Source organism: Pseudochaenichthys georgianus, chromosome 12 (assembly GCF_902827115.2).
Source record: "Pseudochaenichthys georgianus chromosome 12, fPseGeo1.2, whole genome shotgun sequence".
Lineage (NCBI taxonomy): Eukaryota > Metazoa > Chordata > Actinopteri > Perciformes > Channichthyidae > Pseudochaenichthys > Pseudochaenichthys georgianus.
The window spans coordinates 21,956,140-21,981,209 of record NC_047514.1 but is presented as its reverse complement, the minus strand read 5'-3'; the positions used below and the strand labels follow the sequence as shown (position 1 = coordinate 21,981,209).

The 25,070-nt window shown below is 39.9% G+C and overlaps 1 protein-coding gene across 1 annotated transcript; it reads left to right on the top strand.

Moving 5' to 3' along the window:
* Positions 1-4,712: 4,712 nt before the first annotated feature.
* dmgdh (dimethylglycine dehydrogenase) lies at positions 4,713-24,888 on the top strand. The gene is made up of 16 exons (XM_034095318.2): positions 4,713-4,936; positions 5,226-5,397; positions 7,323-7,421; positions 7,506-7,670; positions 8,426-8,630; positions 14,758-15,006; positions 15,084-15,282; positions 18,417-18,586; positions 18,680-18,833; positions 20,361-20,526; positions 20,620-20,750; positions 22,332-22,549; positions 22,866-23,023; positions 23,303-23,362; positions 23,621-23,755; positions 24,092-24,888. The coding sequence occupies exons 1-16, from the start codon at positions 4,815-4,817 to the stop codon at positions 24,302-24,304; spliced, it is 2,616 nt and encodes an 871-aa protein (XP_033951209.1). The 5' UTR covers positions 4,713-4,814; the 3' UTR covers positions 24,305-24,888.
* The last annotated feature ends 182 nt before the right edge of the window (positions 24,889-25,070 follow it).

Below are 25,070 nucleotides of genomic sequence, written 5' to 3'. Positions count from 1 at the left end.
CTGCCGTGTTATCTATGATTACTTTACTCTTACGTTCATAATGTCAGCCGGAGGGAGGGGGGCGGCGCTGCTGGAAGAGCAGAGTGCGAGTGAGAGGTGCCTGTCTTCGTCCCTTCACAAGCTTCAAAAATGTACTTATCGTGTGATTTTGGAAATAAAAGTTTCATATTCTGAAAGCCAAGACTTGGTTTGTTTAAAATCAAACAAAACACCCGAACCCTGAAAAAATAGTTTTTTACGTAAATCCACGTTTATTCTGAAATGAGCCGTTGCGACTTCCGACTGATTTCGATAGAGCGGGTCACATATGATCATTATAGTTATAAAAAAACAAGAGAATAAAGTAAACAGGTATAAAATACTTACAGTTCTGTTTCATATGGGTGTTGAGAGATGTATCCATCGATCTCCTAATGTTGCTCTCAAAGTGCACCAGATTGATGCTTTTAACTCAACATTTAAAAAAAAATCTTCCCGGGGGAGCATATCCCATGGACCCCCCTAGAGGAGGTGAGGTCCCCCCCCCCACTTAAATCATGTTCACATGGATAGGAAACTAAATACATTTGCACACATCTTGTGTCCATATATTTCAGTTTGGGTGGTCATGCCACACCGTGCACGTGCATGCATGTGTGAGTCATGTGAGATATCTGGATTAAGAGGTTGCTTTTTCTTTGCACAGAAAGGCCAAATGAATGGGCTGTGATTTTAGTATTTTTAAGCAGAGGTCAATCATTTGTACGGCCCTCGGAGGATGTTGGAAACATTGAAATGGCCCTTGAGAGGAAAAAGGTTCCCCACCCCTGGTCTATACGATAGAGAACTGTAGCGGATACGACCCGTTCCATCTCCGTGTAAACGGGGCCTAAGATTGCAATTCTATCTGTTTGGTTTACCTGTTGATGCAGCAATGTATGAAAGGTCAATCACACACATTGCTCATGGCGGCAAATAACAATTAACTTCATCATCGATTAATATGAAGAGGAATTTCCTAAATAACTGACTTTTTATAAAATGACAGAAAACATATTGAAGTAAAACATCCCCTTCTGCAACTGTAAGAAAATAACAAATAAGTTAAAGGTCCCCTATCGTACTGTTTTTCATCAATATATCATAGGTCTCAGATATATATACAAACTTGTCTCTGAAGTGTTTGTCTGAAATATCAAACAGATCATTGCAGTTTTCCATAATCCCCTCTGTTTCAGCCCTTTTTCAAATGTGCTGATTCTCTGTCTTTTCCTTTAGATGAAAATAAGGAGCCCCTCCCCATGCCCCTCTGAGAGATATTTGGTTAAAAAGAACACAATGGTGCTCTAGGAGGAGATTCAGGGCTGTTCTTAATGAACCGAGGGAAGTCAAAACGAAGTCAGAGAGGGGCTGCTTGAACCAGTGCTTTCATAACTTTATGTGTGACTTTATGAGGAAATACATTATTGTTGACACGCGACAAATGCTCAGTAGAAACAAACCTAATAAAAAATAAATAAATAAAAACAAACAAATGCAGAAAGCTAGCTATTAAAATGATCCGTCTGCCAGATTTCACTTTGCACTTGGAGTATAAAAAAACATGTTTATGTCACGATAGTACTATAGAAAAGTGAGGAGAGCCTTAAAAGCATCACAGTTCATCCTCTGGGGAACATGTCTGCACAATTTAAAGCCAATCCATTTAGTAGATATTTCACTGTATATATGAAAAATATGACATGTTGGTGGGTTTAAATGACAATTATAACAGCTGAGATGTTTATAATATGTATATATATATATATATATATATGTTATGATGTCTACTACAGTATGTGTACCATCTTAGTTTAATTTGTTAGCATGCTGATCAGCACTAAGCAAAGAACAGCTGAAGCGGACGGGAATGTCATCAGTTATGCAGAACTGTTTTCAGTTGTTTTTGTTAAAAATGCACTCAACTGCATTTTTGCACCATTCATTTGTGATTGGGTTTTGTAACTTGTTTACAATGTAAACAATTAAAAATAATTGACCTCAGTTTGACACATTTATCTCTGAGTGGTCCTTGAGCATTTTATTGCAAAACAGCCCTCCAACCCACCTGGAAGAGCTGCAGCAGGTTTGAACAACACACTCTCACTCCCTAAGCGTCCAATAGCGACGTTTGGTCAGTGTCCGTGGCGTCCAATTGTGACGCTCCTAGGCTCCTGCAGCGTCATAAAGGGACGCAAATAGCTTTCAACTGATTGCAATGTATTCCCATCTGCGTCGGGATTTGACGCTCATGGAAGCACGGCATTCGTTTATGCCGGCTGCCCTTAAAGGCAATGTGAGCATCCATTCCCATTGGATAACGGAGAATTTTACACCCGGAAGTAAGTACTCCTCTTACTGTCGATTGATTTTACAGTGATATCTGCACTATTCATCGACTAAAAAACACCAGATTATCCTTGTTAATTACACAACATTGATTGGTTTAAATTGTGTGCAATGCTTTTGTATTTTCCCCTTCGATTCGGAGAAACAAATATGTTTTCTGAGTAAAGGATGGCAGAAGACACTATACTACCCAGAATCCCCAGCTATCGTTTGGCCTACACCATGCTCTGTTTGACAAACCCCGTTTTTTTCACCATTCATTCCGATGGCTGGCGTCTATGTCACGTGATCTTCAAATTTCTCCCTGCAGAAAAAGAAAACATGGCCAAAATTCGTTTTATTCTCTGTAGAAAATGCCTATTTTAAAGTTAGTTTGGCCATTAAAATGCGTTTTGATGTCATTTGATGCGAGAAATATGAGTTGTTATTTCAGATTATGTGTGCAGTGGATGTACATGATCTTTAGTTTGCTAGTTATTACGAAGATTACTTCAGGAAAGCGCGACGTTTTCATTGTTACCAAGGTGGTTGCTAGGGACGCTGCTATCGATATTTTTTCTGTTATGTTGTGTAACTGTTTAAATTGTGTTATCTTTATTGCTACCCCCTTCCACGTCAATGTATAGTGTTGGTCCACAGCCTAAACATATTAGTTTAACAAAATCCGCATCTAAAGATAGCTTACGTTATTTCCCCCCTGTGCAATTCCGGTCTCACATCTCAGAGCACATTGTCATTAACAAATACCGGAAACAGACCGAAATAATAATAATACCTTATTCCGAGTGTGCTTGCTTTTCTCTTTGAAAGTCATCACATAACGGCATTGTAATACACGGTTCGGCTGCATTACATATTACATATCTGCCGTAGTTCTGTATTTATAGCCCTGATGAGAAGACAAACATGAGGAACTGAAAACGTGACGTGGATCATAAATATATCAGTCATTAAACAACATCTTACATTTCTTTTCACACAATAGGTCTCCTTGCAGTATCAACACTAATTCGGCTCACTTTTATATTTGATCCAATTGGTAGATAGGCTGTATTTACACCATAAAGGTGCATAGCTGATATAAAGGGACACCTGGTGGTTAAAGCATGTTATTGAATTTCAATATTTTTATTATTAGATATTAATACGATCCTTATAAAGTATATTCATTACTCGTTATTCTCTACTAATAGTTAATTAAAGACTGTATGTAATGACTATTTTGCACATCCCTTTCAAGATTTCAAGCGGTGGACCCGTTCAAATCCAGTTTTGGACAGTCTGCCGTGGTTCCATCCCATTTCAAGTGCTGTTCGATGCTCGGTAACCCTCGGAGCACACTCTCCAATCACAGAGCTTGAGGACTATCAGGGGTTTGTCAAGAGCACATGGTGTAGTCCAAACGATAGCTGGGGATTCTGGGTAGTGTAGTGTCTTCTGCCATCCTTTACTCCTGGGAATGGACGCTCACATTACCTTTAAGGGCAGCCGACATAAACGAATGCCGTGCTTCCATGAGCGTCAAATCCCGACGCAGATGGGAATACATTGCAATCAGTTGAAAGCTATTTGCGTCCCTTTATGACGCTGAAGGAGCCTAGGAGCGTCACAATTGGACGCCACGGACAACGCTTAGGGAGTGAGAGTGTGTTGGTTTGAACCGGACCCTTTACTGCATGGCTAGTAAACACTGAAATGAACAAACCAATGCTTTTTATGAAAGACCATGAAACAATTAAGCTTTCAAAGATTATGCATAGGTAAGAATTCACAGAACATTTAAAAAAGAAAAACTAGTTGTACAAATAGAACTTATTCTTTATATCAATCTAAAAATCATGGCATAATAGAGGTTATTGTAATAAAGCAAGTTTGAAAGGAATTAAGAATGACACCACAATAAACATATTTTGGTCCTTATGTCCCACTAATATTGGATATTTTGTCATTAGATTATATTTCTCCTCCAAAACTTGATTGAATTAAGCCATAATTATATTGGACATTGCTGCTGTGATGTTAATATGTGTTATTGGATAATTTTGGGTGGATATACAGGCAATAAAGCAAACTTAGTGTTAAATAAGAGTATCAGCAAACATGGTGAACCAGTTTACAGTTCCAACAACAACATGTGTACTGTATAGACTGCCACTATCTCTGGTGGGACTGCAACATGCTGCACTGTTTGCTTTTACACGTATCTTTACGTCGCTCCAGCACACACTAAGAGAGCATTGATTACCATAAAACTCTATGCATGCAGGCTCCAGGTTGTTCTGGGTAAAGTTTCTCCTTTGACTCGGTCCTTGACCTGTGGGCGGGTCATCCCGGCTGTCAGTGCAAAAGAGGAATATTTGTAACTGAACCACACACGCCAGTAGGCAGGGGTCCACTGAGAGGGGGGCTGGTTATGCTTTAAATTGAATGTATAGTTAAAAAAAAAAATGTCGCGGATATTAAACCTTATCAACGGTCATTTGCGGAGAGATTTAGCCGCGTATCGAGGGATTGCTCTGCTGCCTTTAAGGACCATTTCCTGCACCTCAAGAAAACAAGCACACGAGAGGTGAGTCAGTTTACATTTGATCAAATGTGCGTATATCTAACACTCTTTATTTGGGAAATTTGATGTAAATATATAATCCAGCTATAAATTACGCGCAGTTTGTGCGTAAAGCTGCAGTTTTTTTACGCAGACATTTTAAAAGTGTTTTTGCAGCATGTCATCATGTCACACACATGGTCAACATGGACTTGTCAGCTCTGGTTGCAGGCATGGCAGCATTGTAAACAGACAGCTGAGGTGCATGCCTGTGCTGTGTATATTCACCTGATGTCCATTTTCCTCTCTGCAGTGATGCACACACATCGGCTTTAAGGAAGAGATGGAAGGACACCGCAGACACTGTGATAATCGGTGGGGGGTGTGTGGGGGTCAGCGTGGCCTATCACCTGGCCAAAGCTGGCATGAAAGACGTGGTGCTGCTGGAGAAGTCTGATCTGACAGCTGGATCCACGTGGCACGCTGTACGTCTGCCAAAACCTACTTTTGTTTATTAAATACAAGGAATGTGATGGGGGATTAAGATGGCAAATGGCAAAGTGAGCTTCACATGGAGAATACCCAGTTGATCAGTGTCAACTATCACCAGTTTATTGTCTGCCTTTAACAATTATTTAAAACCAAAGTTCACCAAAACAAGTATAATCTTAATAAAGTATTTTGTTTATAAAATGTCAGGAAATGAAAATCTAGGCAACATTTCTCTAAAGCCCAATGTTAAACTTGTTTGTTTTATCCGAGCAACAGTCCAAAAACCAAGAATGATTCCCAGCAGGTTAAACTATATCTGTAACTTGTGTTTCAAACAATTTTATTTTCCTAAAGTGACATCCTTTTAATTTTTCTTCATGATCTTAAAACTAAAATATTCAATTTAGTGTATTGTATGGCACATGTAAATCCTCACATTTAAAAAGCTATGAGACACTGAATGTTTGGTATTTTTACTTACTGATACAAATGACTGAATCATCTAATCAATTACTACAATCTTTGCAGATTGATTTTCTTTTGAAAGAATGATTAATCAAGTAATTGTTGTGGAGCAATCCTCATCATTTGAAGGCTGGAAGTAGTGAATATTTTTTGCTTTTTGCTTTTATTTTTACTTTTTCGAAATCCTCTTTAAAGTTTGTGAATAAATGGATTCACAATGTCTTAAATTTGAAGTTTTATATAATGACTTGGCATTTTCTTTATGAATAAAAGCTAAATGGGTTGAATATCAGCCATTTATTACAATCAAATACATTTCCTATGCCAAAAATTCCAACTGACAATGTCCAATTGAAAGGAAAGTTAATGCACTTGAAAGGAGAGATCTTCCTCGACAGCCTCACGCTGTTTCCAGATATCTCTGTGTTATTCAGTAGTGGCATGGTTTCCATCCAGGCAGCTGTTACAAGTTCTCTTCTGAGGTCCACTCTTACATTCACTTCACTGAAATGCTATTTATATACGTTTGACATGTCAACGGGTGGGACACTTACTCTTATTCAGTTACTCATCTGGGGGGGCTGGAGCCGATGCCAGCATGCATTTTGGGAGAGACTGCTCGAGGCACATGGACAATTTTAGATGCATGTTTTCTTGACTGTGTAAGGAAACACTGCCATGCTCTTTAAGAAGTATGGGAACAAAATAAAGATGATTTATGTACTTTCAACTCCTTTAAAAAGTTAAAGTCAGTTTGTCACTTTAATCTCAATTCCTCTTACATTTGCAGTAGCTTGCGCAGAGAATTAAATAAGCTAATATCTATATTTGTATACAAAGAAATGATCAAATGACATTGCAGGTGTAGTCTGAAGCCTTTTAAAGCATATCAAAGCTCTTTGTTGTGCTTTTACAGCTCACAGCAGCACTGTTTGAGTCCACTCTCAAAGCTGTTTTATCTATAATTTCTTTGTCCATTACCTGCCAATTATTTCATGATTAACCAAAAACTATAAAATAATTCAAACCAGTGTTTCGCAAACCCAAGATGACATTCTTAATCGTGTCCACACTGAAAATACATTTAGTTTTCTGTCATACAGGAGGAAATTATATTACAATTTTTACATTATTTTTCTTATCAAATATTTACCAATTAATCTTGTATTTGACAAATAATCCATACATCTTTTCAGCCTTAATTAGCAGATAAAGAACTGCATATTTCTTTGAGATTAGGTGAATACCAACAATGGGCCAAAAGGAGAGTAAATATTGCACAGACATTCATCAGGTAGATGCAACACTACCTCAAAGAATGATAATGTTGCTCCAAGTCTTGCTGGATTTGTTTCCTGACTTCAACTCAGATGTCAGTGTCATTTGTAAATACAATTTTAAATAGGAGTCTGTGCCCTTTTTCCCCACCATCATGGTCTTTTCTGTGTTTCAGGCTGGTTTAACAACATATTACCATCCAGGCATCAACCTCAAGAAAGTCCACTATGACAGCATTAAATTATACGAGAAGCTGGAGCAAGAAACTGGACAGGTGAGGTTCCTCGCTCCTCCTTCCTCACTTTGATGGCCGTTGTTTCTGAGTGCCATGATATTCATATTGTCTTGTTGTCTTCAGGCAGTGGGCTTTCATAACCCCGGCAGCGTCCGCATCGCTTCATCTGCAGCTCGAGTGGATGAGATGAGGTACCAGATGACGCGCACACACTGGCACGTGACCGAGCAGTACATGATCGAACCGGAGAGAGTCCTGGAACTCTTCCCTCTGCTCAATATAGACAAGGTCTGTGCTAACCATCGAATATATTACAGTTTCTATTCTAGATAATATGATTCTCAAACTAATTATCTAAAAAGAAGAACACTTTCAAATACCCATCAGTGTAGACATTTCTGAAAACGTGTTTTTTCCTGAGTAATTAAAGGAATAGATGTTGGGAATACGCTAAGAGGTAGTCGCCTTTTTTCCAAAACTAAGACGAGCGGATTGATACCACTCTTACATCTGTCGATTGAATTTGAAGGATGAAAAGGATGGGAAAGTGGATCCATTTGGTCCAGAGCAAGATATCTTAACAACTACAGGCCAGATTTCCATGAAAGATGCTATCATTTCTCATGAACCTTTGAAGATTATTCCCTCAGATTTCTTTTAAGCTCATGTCCTTTATTGGGGTACCAGCACAAGGTCAAAAGGATCTTTGGTAAACAAGAATGTCCATGAAATAATCAGCATATTCAGGCATGCTCCCTCAGAGGCAGAGCCCTTTTCATTTTGGACCTTCCAGGGTGCCAAAATGTCAACCTTGCTCAGAGAAAAAATAACCCGTCATATCATCAAATATTAGGCCTGCATGATCTTTTATTTTAAATATTCATGATCCCCAGAAAAGCATTTCTTCTGTGTATATGTAGTCATAAACATTGTAGCCTGGAAAATGTTAGCACAATTAAGACGCGTCTGATCATTGTTCCATTATTGTATATTATATTCTATTCAGCTGAAATCGGAAACTTCAAGTTTCTCTACATTCTCAGGTGTTGGCAGGTCTGTACACCCCAGGAGACGGTCACATTGACCCCTACTCTCTGACCATGGCTCTGGCCGCTGGGGCTCGTATGTACGGGGCCCAAATCTACAACCCAGCTCCGGTCACCGCCCTCAACCCGACCGCTGACGGGAAGTGGGACGTCCAGACGCCTCATGGGACCATCCGGGCCAATCGCATTGTCAATGCAACAGGTGTGTACTTGAAAACTCATATTCTCAAGGCAAAGATAACGGTAAAAGTCTTGTGTTTATCCGGAACAATGGACAAATATTAAGGGTTTCTGACTCAATAACAGGACTTAGAAATGCATCATTGTTCGGTTCAAGGACGACATTTTCTTTTGGACAATAAACAACGAAAGATTGTGGTAAAGAACAGAATACATGTTGTAGATAATACACGTTGTTTCGGGCTTGGTCATGTTTTACAAGGGATTTCTAATTTAGGATACACTTATCTACCATGTGACAGAAAAACTAATATATGGCGGACATAAGAATATTCCATGGATGTTCTATAAGGTACATTTGTATATCCAGACATAATGCAATATGTGCTATTGTTGTCATATTTCCTGCTAACACATAGGAAATGGTGGAAAGGTCCATGCTAAAATGTATCTATGTCTTAATCTTCTGATTAAGTCTCAATGCAGACACATCCTGCAGTCACTGCTTTAAACCATGTTATCTGTGGACACTGCAGCAGGGGACCTTTGTCCACACAGCCCAGTGATCACAGAGTTCAGACAAACTGGCTTTTGGCTTGAACTGGGTCATACCAGTTCTGAGGGGATCCTGTTTGCAACAACTCCTTTAAACCCTGCTGCTGTTCCTTGTTTACCTGTCAATGTTCAGGAACTTATTTCAGTCCTCTATCAAGGACATGTTGTAACTTATATAAGTCATGCATATTTGTCCTTAGTCCCATTTTCTCTGCAACATCAAACAGAGTTAGATCAACTAAGAAATAAATGGCAACTGCTTTTTAACCTTCAATACTAAATACTGTAAATCCATGGATCAGATTACGTTTAAAATAGAGTTTAGACATTCTGCAATGATAATAATTTTAATAATAATAAAATGTCTCCACTGATCTGTGTTGTAAATGTGATTTATGTATGATTCCAATCGCTTTTTATAGTCAAAATCAGCAAATTGGCCGAGCTCAACTACATGGGAGCGATGAGGATTGAGGCAGGGACGAGCTCTGCCTCTCGTAAGCCCACAGTAACTGGCTGGAGCGCGGGCACTAATTTAACGCGGGCACTTATTTTGTGACGCGCTCAAGCCAAGCCAGTGGGGTAAAATGAGGCACAGATGAGCTCTGCCTCACCTCAGAATGCGTCACCCCACAGAAACTGGCTGGAAAGCTGGATGCCTGCACCATCTCACTGTATGTCACCAATGTAATTTTTGTAGATCCCTTTATTACATTTATCCTCGCCATCCATAGTCTCTAAATAACTTATTTCACATATATATGATATTTAGGCTCGCTGGTCTCATCGTACAACGGCAATGAAAAAATCACCAGGGGAGGCAGCAATAACGTCTGCCGCACTGAAGGGGGCGCACGTGAGCCCACAGGTTCTTGTTGCTACTGTTATTCTACGCAGAGACAGTAGACGCGAACAACAAACTGGGGCTGAAGTCGAATAGTCCATTTAGCTTAGGAACCTTCCTAAAGGAGTGAAATGACCCGGAAGTCCCTCAGTGGCAGCCATGATAAGTGCCGTTCGAATTCTCTAGAATGATGAGAATGATAGGAAAGGAGGTTTCAAACTTCCTTTATAACCTCCTTTAGCTTAGGAACCACTGGACCTCCCTAACCGACAGGAGAAGCGAAAATGCTGCCCCACAATGCCTTGCAGCCGCAGCATTTGCCGTCACTCAACAGTCGGCCGTTCATGGAAACAACCGATTATGACCGAGAAATGATATCATGAAAGTTACGGTGCTTATTAAGCATTTTAAAACATAGGTGGTAAGTTGCCAAAGTGCTTTGTTTTGAACGTTCATCAGTATTATAATCAAAGAGAGAAATATGAACGTTAGTTTTTACTGAAATGATCAAATAAAGTCAACATTTCAGTCTTTACTGAGCTGTGTGGAGTTTGTTCAACTTTTAAAAGATGTTTGAATGGTGATATACACAGTGATAGATGTTAAGGACTAACGTTTATAATAAATACATTTGTATTGATTTTAAGATCTTTAGTTCATACAATCATACGTATTGGGATCATTGGTATTAATGTGGAACGGAGGGAGAGGGTGACGAGCATAAGTTTCACTTTCCTTTTTTATTTCAATTCAACAGCATCAGAGCACGGTGCAGAGTCTCTAGATGAGTTTGCAGTAGTCCCTCGTTCTTATTGAACATCCATGTTGTAGTCCGCTGTATAGAAAACTGTAGTTTCCATAGTTTCCCCACAGCAGCAGACGCACATTCATGACGTCCGCTGGCGCATCAGAAACACGTCGGATAGTGAAAGTGCATTCGGATTCTCTAAAGTACCGCAGTCTCTTCTCCTAAGTCCTTTTGAATTATCCTGTCCACTATCCCTTAACCCCGTGACGTTTCACTCAGAGGTCAAGGAATAGACGATAGACGATAGACGATAGGGTTAGAATTTAGGAGCTGATCTTTGGACTATTCGACTGCAGCCTGGGGCTGCAGTCGAATAGTCCAAAGATCAGCTCCTAAATGCACCGTGCTCTGATGCTGTTGCTTTATGAACGTGGACAACAGAGAAACATATTCTTCATGACCAAAGTTGGAATTGAAATAAAAAAGGAAAGTGAAACTTATGCTCGTCACCCTCTCCCTCCGGTCCACATTAATACCAATGATCCCAATATGTATGATTGTATGAACTATGAAAATATCTTAAAATCAATACAAATGTATTTATTATAAACGTTAGTCCTTAACATCTATCACTGTGTATATCACCATTCAAACATCTTTTAAAAGTTGAACAAACTCCACACAGCTCAGTAAAGACTGAAATGTTGACTTTATTTGATCATTTCAGTGAAAACTAACGTTCATATTTCTCTTTTTGATTATAATACTGATGAACGTTCAAAACAAAGCACTTTGGCAACTTACCACCTATGTTTTAAAATGCTTAATAAGCACCGTAACTTTCATGATATCATTTCTCGGTCATAATCGGTTGTTTCCGTGAACGGCCGACTGTTGAGTGACGGCAAATGCTGCGGCTGCAAGGCATTGTGGGGCAGCATTTTCGCTTCTCCTGTCGGTTAGGGAGGTCCAGTGGTTCCTAAGCTAAAGGAGGTTATAAAGGAAGTTTGAAACCTCCTTTCCTATCATTCTCATCATTCTAGAGAATTCGAACGGCACTTATCATGGCTGCCACTGAGGGACTTCCGGGTCATTTCACTCCTTTAGGAAGGTTCCTAAGCTAAATGGACTATTCGACTTCAGCCTGGACTTCTGAAACTAGAGGAAGATAAGGAGGACTTTTACAAAAAAGTAATAGAGATTGTTGTCCAGAAGGATAGCATGGACTTCATCTTCAAGTCAAGGTACTGTAAGACCACAATTGTAAAAACAATGAGATCTTACTAAGAAATAACAATCCAATATTTAGATTGTGGGTATCCTTTTGTTGAACGGTCTGTTTAAAATGAATTTAAGCATCAGACTAAAAAAGCTTTTGTAAATAACCGAATATTTCGATTAAGGTCAAAATGAAAAGAAAGAGTCAGTGCCTCACCAGCCATGAACCTCACCGCACGTCACTGTCCACAAGCATTACATCTTACATCGCACCATACAAAACTGTGGAGGAACATTTATATATCTCGTTCACATCTTGTGTTATTTATTTTCTGCCTGGTTGGAGCCAGAGTTACTGTGAGTTGCGGGTCCTGCTGGCCTTTTGCCTTCCCTGTGTCCGGCAGCCAATCCAAACAGGCCAGCAGTTCACATGTTATCCAATCTTGATGCAGCAGCACATGCACACCTCCCAACAAACCTTTTTTTAAAGCATTTTCCTGCTTTTTGTTTCCAGGGACTGAAATGTAAACTGGTTTTGTTGAGCTTGCATAACACCAACCATATTTGGTTAAACTCTCTCCCTGCTACTATCTCACTTCAATTGTATACTGCAGCTCGTAAAAAGCTGTGTCCAGAACCTTATTTAAAGTTATTTTGTCCAGCTAACATCTTATTTTCACACATTGTGTGAAACTGAGACGTAGTCTGGAACTGCTTCCTCCTCTTTCCAATAAAGTTGACCGATGACCGGTTCCCTAGATTGTGACCCCATAGGATCAGTTTCTGCATGTCAGCCTTGTTTTGACCATTGTGTGAAGACGCTCTTCAAGCCTGCAAAGCGATAAATGTTATCAATCATAAACTTAAGCAAGTGGTAGAAACAAACACTCAGATCTTGTACTTCAGTAACTGGAGCATTACCACAAGAAAAAGTTCTGCATTGCAATTGTATCTGAGTATACAACATATATTTAAAGTACTAGGTAAAACTACTAATTATACAGAATCCTCCATTTTATAATCATATATGTATTATTATATTATAATTGTTAAAGAAATATTGTAGTAGTTGCAGCTGGTAAAAATGGGGCTGAGTAAGTACTTTTTAAACTGATGAGTAGCTTGTTAGTTTACTCCAGGTATCAGCAAAGTATCATCTCATTTGTACCCTTAATAATGGATCATTTGTGTGTTCATTATATTTTGCTCAGGAGTTACAGATGATCAAACATTTTTATTTATTTTTTAATCTTATTTATATTTTTCATCTTATTTGAACGTACTCCCTATATTTCCACATACCCTATGGCAACGTGCTGCATAACTCCCCCTGGTTTGGAACCAATTCCTTATCCTGTGACCTTCTGACCAAATATTTAACTAATTATTAAAAGTTTAGGGAAATGTATTTTTTTTTGAAAATCATTCATTTATTCAATCCTTTATTTGAGACTTGATATCGAAGTGAGATTCTCATTTTCATAATTCCGAGCACGAGCAAAGACATTAAACAATCCATCAGTTAACCTCAAAACAAATCGAATTGAGCAGAATGGCCGGCTGATATTGACAAAGCACTTCGTGTTTCAAAGATTTGTTTATTTCTGTGAGCTTGTTAACAAATGAATCTCTATTCCTGGGTCACTCAGTGAAAGGGTCCTGTGTGCAGCCCAGCTCCTGCCTGAACTGCCTGGATCTTATCTGGAGGTTGTGTGTTCATGCACCCCTACCTCATTGCTCACCATGAGATAAAGTTCACATACTGTGTGGTGCACACGTAGAATTTAAAGAGGACATGTTGGAGAGTTAATAACCTACGGGCTTTTACCCCAACTAACATCCTGCCGCTTAATACATGTAAGATACATTTGTGTTTATATCAGAAGACAGCAGGTCTCACAGAGGCTGATGGTGTAACCCAACATATCTGAGCTTTGAACCAGTATATGAACCAGTTGGTGAACATTTAGCAGCAAATAGCACATGTTCCCTTCTGTATCTGCTGAATGAACTGCTGAAACCGTGCAGCTGTTACATAATGTGCATGACAATAAAACGCTGAAGCTCACTGCAGCTATAAAACTAAATGTTTTCCTGCAGAGAAAGGTTTTCTGTCACGGTTTTAGCCCATTGGAGGAACATACTGTACATTAAACACTGTACATTTAACCATACAACATTGTATGTGAAGTCCCCTGTGATGTTTTTTTGTACTTTTCTATGAATGCGTTTATGGGCTTAATTTGAAACCGGTTGGAAAGTCTGATCATTGTCTGTTATGTAGTTACTGAATCATGTTTTTAAAAATGATTTACCTTTCCTTTTTAATGACTGAAATAGGGCAGTAAGTTCTTACTTACAAACACATTCATTCATCAAAGTTTGTGTATCCACCGGGAGACATAAACCCTTTTTTAAAGGTCCAATAACACCACTGAGGCAATGGAGAACATAACGCCCATCCAAAGCTGCCAAACTACTGGAACAGTGAAAGCAGTTAGAAGAAGTTGCACAAATATGGGAATACGCTTATTAAAAGAGTTGGATGAGAAGACCAATACCATTATTATATGTGTTGGATATGAAACTAAAGCCAGCTTTGTTTAGCTTTGATTGAAGACAAGAAGCATAAGTCGTTATCCTTAGAAAAGGCTATAGTCTTCTATATAGCTTAATGTATGATAGGGCTGTCCTTTTATCATGAAATAAATTGGACTCAACCAACACAGCATTAGTCACTTATCTTCTTGGTTTATTTAATTTCCCTCTGTTGTTTTTTTGAAGGTTTCTGGGCCCGGGAGGTGGGTAAGATGATTGGGTTTGAACACCCCACCATCCCAGTGCACCATCAGTACATTGTCACAGCAACAGTCCCGGAGGTGAAGGCTCTGAAGACGGAGCTGGCTGTCATCAGGGATCTGGATGCATCTTACTATCTGCGCCAGGAGAGAGACGGCCTGCTGTTCGGCCCGTATGAGAATATGGAGAAGATGGTGCTGCAGGACTCCTGGGTCAGAGATGGAGTGCCTCCAGGTCTGTCTGCCATGGACACATTTGTCTTAAACCTCTTTTATTTATTTAAATGAATCTTCTTTGTTTGGCTGCTGCAGGTTTCGGTAAGGAGCTGTTTGAGTCTGATCTCGACAGGATAATGGAGCACGTGGAGATGGCCATGGAGATGGTCCCCGTGCTGAAGAAAGCCGACATCATCAACATTGTGTCTGGACCAATCACGTACACCCCTGACCTGATGCCCATGGTCGGACCACACCAAGGGGTTCGCAACTACTGGACTGCCATCGGCTTCGGGTATGTGATTGGTAGATTGGTTAGCGTCTTTGGGGATTAAAACCTCAAGAATAAACCTTCAGGATAAGGGCATGATGAAGACCTGGGGCCTCATTTATAAAGGGATATACGCAAAAAAATTGGCGTACGCCAGTTTCTACGCAATGTTTGCGATTTATAAAATACTAACTTGACGGGAAAATGTGCGGTCCTCCACGCAAACTCTACCCCATGCGTACGCACTAAGCACAAAAACGGGAGAGACGAGAAACTGCGACACCGTTGGCAGAAGGAAGAATGGAGAGAAATATGTGGAAATAATATCATAAATAAAATGTTACCTCTCATTTATCATATGAATAATTCATTTTCAAACATTGATTAAAGCCAATGTTAAAATGATTAAACAAACGCCTGTTTGCGACTCCTCAGTGCACACAAAAACATAACTTGGAGAAATAAATAAATACGGATATGTTATTTAAAACCACCTCGAATATGTTGTGTTAATGTTATGAAATGTTTTCTCATAAATGATGCGGTAAGCAGGAGGACAGAATTACGTCTAAACTGACACCGTTTTGCATTTCTATAGGTTGTAGATACGAGCATGGTTTTATATACTATCATGTTTAATCGTGTTTTATGCCGTTTGCCAAGACTTGATAAGTCGCTCGTAAAACACAGGAGGTATGGAAGCTAAGAACACCATATGTGGTCAATTGTACAGGAAATATAACACAACACATTAGTTGTATTTCCTTTAACTGGTGGATATCGAGTTGCTGCGGGGGGGGGGTTGAGATGCATAGTCTGCAGTGGAGACGCTGCGCACAGCTGATCGACAGCTGGGACACAAACCACCAAATACAAAAACATAATTCAGATCCAGTCGTCATGACTCCACACCGGGGGGATTCTCCGATCATTTCTTACAGTCTCTCATCAAGGGGGGTCTCCTGTCCCCGGTACAAACACACTGCCTGAGGAAGGCTATGTGTATTGTTTTTGTCATGAACCTTTTTCGGACCACTTATTTATTTATGTTGGTGACGATCCGACCTCCATGCTGCTACTCTGGTTCAAACTGCATCCACCAAACAATATGATTTATCTCAACCTCCCCAAAATAACTGACGGTGTGAGATGTCTTTTTTAGCTGTTCTGTCGTCATTTCCTGCGATCTTCTTCATAAAGTCAGTCAGAATGAATGGATGGGCGTTTCTTTGACTATTTATAGGCAAATATGGGCGTTACGTGAAGCCCGCAAAAGTTTAGTTTAGTTTATTTATTTATAGTGTCGTGGACAGTCCCCATCGATGAACTGTCACAAAAACAGTAAATGGTGCAGCTTTAGCCGACATGGCTAATTTCCAGCTGTTGTCCCTCGGCCAGATGTTAATAGACACCCTTAAAATTACAATATATCAACAGCATTAGTTATAAGAAAATATATAAAATAAAATAAAAAGGAGGAAAGACAAGTAGATACCGGTGTGAGGATAAAAGAGAACAATAAACAACACACGTTACTATATACAGTACATGTCACATATAACACATCACAATCACAACATCCATGATCACAACATGTAACACAACATGTAACACTCACGCCATACTCAACACAGACTAGTGTGTGCAGGTGTAGTTCTCAGTGAACCATGTTTTGAAGTGAGCTGTGAAGGTGGGATGTGTATGTCTTTGATTTGAGTGGGTAGAGAATTCCAGTTTTGTATTGCTATGACCGAGAATGACGACTGACCAAAAGTACTCTTCCTGAATGGGATGATAGGTCGCCACGTGTGGAGCTTCTAGTGGTCAGTCTGGTGTTGTTACGTTGAGTAACCAATGAGCTAAGAGGTGGAGGGGCTGTATTGTGCAGGATTTTGTAAACCAGAATGATGTTCCTATACTTTATGAAATCTTCCCAACTCAGGATGTTATGCGTGTTGAGGATGGTACAGTGATGGGAGCGGTTAGGTTTCTGGTCCAGTACTTTGAGGGTTTGTTTGTACAGGGTTGCTCGTGGCTTCAGCTGCACCGCATTTCGAGTCGATTGTGATTTATAAAGGGAAACCGGCGAAGGAGGTGCTGTACGCACTTTCCTCGCCGGTACGCAATGTTTGGTGAATCGGAAAATGTCGGAACATTTCTGTATCTATTTTTTGGATTTCTACTACGTAAGCAACCTTCCCACGTGAATCCTACGCACGGCGTTATAAATGAGGCCCCTGAACACAGACAGGTATAAACCAACTTCTAATGCAATATTCACAGAAATACTCACCTCCAAATTATTAATTCTTAATTCTGCGTTAATTGTACAGTTTATCAGTTGTTATATGTGTTGGGGAAATAATTGTCCTAGACTCCTAGATATGATGTGCAGGACCAACCCTGTTATCTCCTTTAAGGACATAGGCTGCTTCAGCCATATGTTGTTGTTCCCATTCTATGACCGGGCAACCCTAGGTCACAGATGGTGTATTGTTGTGGGTACACTGGGACACTTCCTTCTCTGTGTTTGTGGACTCCAAGGTGTGAAATCTTCGAGGCCATAAGTGTCAGACCCAAGTAACTCAGTGTTCCCAACTGTTTAGGCTATCTTCTCAAATATGTTGATTACTCTCTGCGAAACCAGTTAAATGGGCTAACGAGAGAGAGGCGCTCCAGAATTGACGTGGCAACTCTACCGTAAAGTCAGAACCTCTGGCTCTTGGACTTGTGATGTGAATTCTCTGGCCGAAGCTCCAAATAAACCATCAGTGTTTGACATCAAAGCTCCTGCTCTTCCCGTGTCTCTTTCCTGAGTCGGTGACTCCCACTGCATTGCTACACAGAAGTTTCCTCTACAATATGCTGTTATTGTTGCAGTGATAACAGAGGTTTTCCTTAAAGAAACAGCTTGGGAAGCAGTATTTTATTTATTAGTCAAATTGTAATCTTAAAGAAAAAGTAGATTTTTGCGACCATTGTAATCAAGTCAGTTTGCCTGCAACCATACTACAACCAAACGAGGCTAAGGGACCTTTCGCAGATTTAATTTGACAAAAGAGTGCTAAACTTTGACAACTTTGACAATCTCCTGCCAATAGAGTAGACAGTTTAAATTGGGCAGATTCATAATGTTCAAAGCTTTGGGCTATTTTCAGGTATGGAGTCATCCATGCTGGCGGTATCGGTAAGTTCCTGAGTGACTGGATCGTAAATGGAGAGCCTCCCTACGACCTGATCGAGTGCGACCCCAACCGCTACGGGAAATGGGTAGAAGTGCCTTTCCTGTGCGACAAAGCTCGAGAATCCTATGGCTTCAACAATGTGGGTAAGGATTATTCAAGACGCACGTTCATTGGACAAAACCTTGCATTTGTACAGTCATTTCACTTTTTAAATGTCTCTTCTCTACTGTGTCCAGTTGGTTACCCAAAGGAGGAGCGGTTCGCCGGTCGACCAACTCACAGAAAAAGCGGCGTCTACGAGCTGCTGAAGGACCAAGGATCCATGGGCTTTCACGCCGGCTGGGAACAACCTCACTGGTTCTACAAACCTGGAGACGACACCGGATACAAGTAAGGCATCCAGTTATAAGAGCAATATTACAGCAATTAATATACAGAAATGTCTTTATATTTTTGACGGGCAGGATGCATTCAATCCCTATCTTAGACCTGAACCGGCATTTTAATGAGTAAACATTTGAATATGGGATCCCCAGCTTTTGTTTTAACTTTTGTTCTACAAACCTAGAGATGATATCGTTAACTGCAACCAGTACCAGAACTAGTATGGAGTGTTACATGTGCTTTTTTTTAGAAATCTGAAATAATGTCTTAGTCGTTTTGATTGGCGAGAAGCCTTCAATCACAATTTTAGACCTGGACAGACATTTTAGTAAACAGCAAACAGTATGTTCCCCAACCACTTTTTAGCTTTTGTTTTGTAACAGCTTTTAATGTACAGTATTGTTCGCAGCTGTTGCAACCCTTTAATAAACGAGCAATCCTGCACTCGAGAAATCAGCAATGCATAAAGAAAGACGCTATAATACGTTCTGCTGGAGATGTATGGTATGCATGTCAGAATAAATGTTAAAGGACACAATGTTTTGGCACAAAGCAAAGACGCATGTTCTCTCGCTCCTGACTCTCAGTTAATGCAAAGGCGAGCCCACCATACAGTATATCGTCTAACTCTGAGCAGCAGCCCCAAAGAAACATTTAGATACCTCACTGGGAAAGAGAACAGCTGCTGAAATAATTCAACACATGCAGATAACTGTACATAATCGCATGAGACACATTTCAACCATATGTCTCAGTCCCAAATCACAGCATGACATTATTTCAAAACCACACCCTAAGAGATTTACTGTTGGGAGTATTGCCAACAACTGTGGGTTTAGAAACCTGTCGGCCCGCTCAGTAGCTGCTTGGTCCATAAGTGTGACTTTGACGATTGTCTTTGTTAAAATATAAAATCTGCAGTAATAATAGTACAATGCAAATGTCCCCCCCCCAAGCATTCGTTTGGCTCTCGGCAACGGCACTGTTTGTTGGTTGGTGCACCCCTTTCGTCCAGACTTAAAAGATCATCCTAGTTGTACTTTAAGATGAATTATATATCCTTTATTTAACCAGGTAAAAGATTATTATAATTTCTTATGGAGATTTGTTAGGTAATAATGTTTTTTTCTCAAATATTTAGATTTATTTCCATATACCTGCATAACTAATGACATTACCACCAGTAATTTGTGTTTAAAGCTAACTATCAAACGTTAGCATGCTCACACTTAGCTAAAATGGTGAACAAGGGAATCATACCTGCTAATTGTAAGTATGTTAGCATGCTGACATTAGCATTTAGCTCACATCTAAGAACACTAACTCTGACTTTTGTTGATATGCGATAATATATATACAGTATATATTTAATATATATAACAAGAGAAAGGGCTTCTGTTAGAACAATATGAATCATTACTTCCATATGTTCTGCATTATGCGATGAAGCCAATAAAAAAGGTCCAGTAACAAATGTTGTAATTTATATAACATCATATACAAATCGATCTCTTATATTTGTGATGTGCTCAGGCCCAGTTTCCGTCGCACAAACTGGTTCGGACCAGTCGGCCGGGAGTGCAAGCTGGTGATGGAGAAGGTGGGAGTGATCGACCTGACGCCTTTTGCCAAGTACATCGTGAAGGGGAAGGACTCACAGAAGCTGCTGGACCGCCTGTTTGCCAACACCATGCCCAAGGTAGAGCATGAGTATACTTTCATTAACATCAGTGTTATTCGTTTGAAGCACATTGCTCTGTCTAACTAATACTCTGTTTGACCTGTGTGTCAGGTGGGCCTGACTAACATCAGCCACATGTTGACACCCAATGGGAGAGTCTTTGCCGAGGTCACCATCACACAGCTGGCACCCGGAGAGTTTCTGCTCATCACAGGCTCCGGATCAGAGGGTCACGACCTCAGGTGAAACAATCAACACATGCTTTATTTGACTCAAGCAAAAGCTAATTTAGGACTTAAAGTTAGCATTTTTTCTCCTATAACTGCTTCAGCAATGAGTACAACATTAAGATAATGATGACGTTTTCCCAACTGACATATCGTCTTTTGAAAGTATTTTAATGATATTGTTGATTATATTTCACATCATTAATCCGAATCTGTAAAGTAACTAAAGGTATTAAATGAATGTAGTGGAGTAGAAGTACAAAGTAACGTAAAATGTCAATACTCAAATTAAGTACAAGTAGGCCTAGCTCAAAATGTACTTAAGTACAGTGCTTGAGTAAATGTACTTAGTTACTTAACACCACTCACTACATACCAGGGTAACATCATGGGTAACATGCATAATACCTCCCACAAGGTTCAAGGTTAGTTTATTTGTACAACACATTTTAAGACAAAGAGGCCATTCAAAGTGCTTCACATAGGCATTTAACACATAATGATTCAAAACAAAACAAACAAAAAGGCAATCCATAAAAGCGACAAAATAATGGTTGCAGCTAAAAGTGCAATGTTAAGGCACGGTTATAGCATCTTGGATAGGCAGCATTAAAAAGAAAGGTTTTTAACCTTGATTCAAAAGAACCCAGGGTTGGGTGGATCTCAGATGTCCAGGCAGTTTGTTCCAGGCTCGTGGTGCATACAAACTAAAAGCTGCCTCAGCAAATGCAGTTCTGACTCTGGGGTCAATGAGTAAACCCGCTCCTGATGATCTGAGAGCTCTGGCTGGCTCGTACCAGTGCAGCATCTCTGACGTGTATTTGCTTTGTATGTTGAAAGTAAGATTTTGAATTGTATCCTTTGTGTAACAGGAAGCCAGTGCAGATTTTTGAGACACACACGTTTACAAACATTAATTATTGTGATGTTTGTTCTCAGTCGCGCACACCCTTAGGCCCGAGCTTTGCTGAACTCTGCCAGTCTGTTTTATACTGCAGAAACTTAAAACCTTATCGCAGCTGTTAACACTACTCCCCTCCATTTGCTCCAATCAGGAGGCAGTAAGTTAACACTCTCTACCTCAGTGTAGTGCTCTGTACTGGCCTCTAGTGGCGACAGCACCAAACTACAGATGAAGAGTTCATGGAGGTCACATCATGTGGCACAAAGTGAAATATTTAATGTGGTCAAGTAATAATGCTACTAAGTTATGTTAACAGTCAGTGTCCCTGAGGTCTAACACATGTATCAATGGCATTTATTTTCTCATACAACATTTACAGTTGTTAAACATAATTTTAAATATATATTATTTTACTAATAATGTAGTCCATCTACCCTACCTTTGTTGGCCCATTTCCTTATATCTGCTAGGACTGGAACCAACAATTTATATCTTTCATATTACGCTATGAATCGTTTGGTCAGAAAAAAGGGAACAATGTCCATTTTTGATGATGTCTTTTTTTTGGTACAAAACCCAAAGATAATTAGTTTAGTGTTAGTCCAGCAAATTATTTTAACGATTAATCCTAATTGATGCAGGATAGCATTAATAGATAGCATGCTGAGCGTTATCTCTGTGGATTTACTCAGGTATATAGAGGCAGAGGCTGCAGATGGTGGTTATGACGTGGACATTACCAACGTGACAGAAGATATCGGCGTGCTGGGCATCGCAGGACCAAACTCCCGCAAAGTCCTGCAGAAGCTGACGGATGAGGATTTGAGTGATGCTGGATTCAAGTTTCTCCACTGTAAGGTCATCCAGCTGGCCGGCGTCTCTGTCCGGGCCATCAGGATCTCCTACACAGGTACTCCACACATTGTGACGTAATATCCTGTTTCTACAATATTCTACCAGAGGAACAGCAGAGTTTTAGTTGACTCAAGTAAAAAAAAAAACCTATGACAAATAAAACCGAGATAAAGATATTACACCTGAAATGTGGTAAAGTACCCCCTCTGGTGTATCTTAGGTTTGTTTTCATTAAATTGGAGATTCTGTGCTGTTAAGCTTCTTTGAGCACTGGGAAAAGTGCTATTTAAATGTTAAGTTTCTTCAACCCCAACAAATCCTATATGAATCTTCTATAATTAACAAAATTCTACATTTGCGTGTGTGTTTAGGTGAACTTGGTTGGGAGCTGTACATCAATCAGAAGAACATGGCGGCTGTGTATCAGGCCATGATGGAAGCAGGAAAGGACCAAGGCATCGACAATTTTGGCACCTACGCCATGTCCTCCCTCAGACTGGAGAAGGGCTTCAGAGGCTGGGGAGCTGAGGTACACACACACACCCACACACACACACACACACACACACACACACACACACACACACACACACACACACACACACACACACACACACACACACACACACACACACACACACACACACACACACACACACACACACACACACACACACATTTATTCTGTAAACGAGTGAGCGATATTCAAAGTACAATGTAAGATCATCCCACCCCTATCTATTTTGTTCATCTAACTTTTAGCTTGAATTGTTAATCACTGAGGTTATGACTTTTGGCTGATTTGCAGATGAACTGTGACACCAACCCTCTGGAGGCTGGACTGGAATATTTCATCAAACTGAACAAGGTAACCCTCCATCTCACCTTTATCCATTTTTAACATACAATCATATCCAATTGTCCATCATTTATTATCCCTAACACTAGGAATAGGTCCTGAAATAAACATTTGCTGCATTATTCATGAAGCTGGCAACCATTTTAATCTGATTCCGAATTCAAGACTTTCCTCCTCTGATAGCATTTCACGTCACTCTTTAATCTTTTCACGTCTGTAAATGCGTCTTCAGTTGGATCATCCACACTTGTTTCTGTGTTTGTTCAGCCTGCTGACTTCATTGGCAAAGCCGCCCTTCAGGAGATCAAAGCTAAGGGCCTGAAGAGGAAGCTGTCCTACCTCGCCCTGGACACGGATGATGTCGACCCCGAAGGCAACGAGACCATCTGGCTCAACGGAAAGGTTAGCAACAGTGGAAGATGTCCAATGATCCAGTTGTATTATAAATGTCAGGATGTGTGTTTCCAATATCAGCACGCCGCGCAGAGGGGGGATCATGTAGATTAAGATATGTTTGATTAACTCAATTTTGAATACAAGACATAAATATATGACTGTATCAACTATACAGTATACTTGATGTGCCAATTTTGGGGGATTGGTGGAATAGCCGTTGAGAAAATAAAATACTTTAAATTGTTAAACCTTTTGGTAAACGTGACATTGAGGGGAAAGGTGGATACATTTGGGAGAAATGGTTCTGTTTTTTTTAACATGTATCTTATCTCTTCTGTTCAGGTGGTAGGGAACACGACCTCCGGAGCCTACAGCTACACCGCCCAGCAGAGCCTTGCGTTCGGCTACCTGCCTCTGGAGCTGTGCTCGGTGGGGCAGAAGGTGGAGGTGGAGCTGCTGGGGAAGAAATACCCCGCCATGGTCATCCAGGAGCCCCTAGTCCTCACAGAGCCCACCCGCACCCGGCTACAGAAGAAAGCCAAGGGAAAAGCATAAAGGGTCCTCAGTCAAAGGAGAACGGTTTTACTGTGATGTATCATGAAGAGTCTTATATGGAGAAAACAAACATTTTTGCGGTCAGTTTAGGGAAAAAAAGGTCACATCACTTCACAATTTCCTCTTCCTGTTTTGTTTCTGGACAAAGGGAGAACAGATTGTGATAGTGAATAATGCATCTTATGAATGTGTGTTTTAGTTACATGGAAATAATAAGTGTTTGTTAAATGTTCTTGCACCATAATGTCTTAAAGTGCTGGAAGAGTAATCCACTTTTTGTAATTCCTTGAATGGATTTGATTGTTTGAAATGTTTGAAGCTTTTTTGTGCAGGATACTTGATTTTTGTAATGAAATATGCCTTTTACGTTTATTTTAAATTGAACAAAAAAAGACGATGCTGCTGCTTTTAGAAATAAGAACATGTTGGGACTGTGGCAAATGGGACAAAGTCTTTAAACACTATCAACAAAACAAACAAACGCTTTCAAACTTGTAAAATATTGTAAAATCTGCTCTTTTGTCTGTTATTGAATTGGTTTACATTAATACCTTCCTAATTAAAGCTATGAACTCTGTGCCTTGTATTAGGTGTTTGAGGGTGTTTACTCCTTTTTCATTCTTCCTCAGAAGTCTTCCTAATTTTGTTGTTTCACTCTTGTAACTTATAAAATACACTTTAATTGTATTCATGATGATAAAATCATGAATAAAATCCATCACAATATATTGGATCACATTCATTAATAGTGTAAAATACATAAATG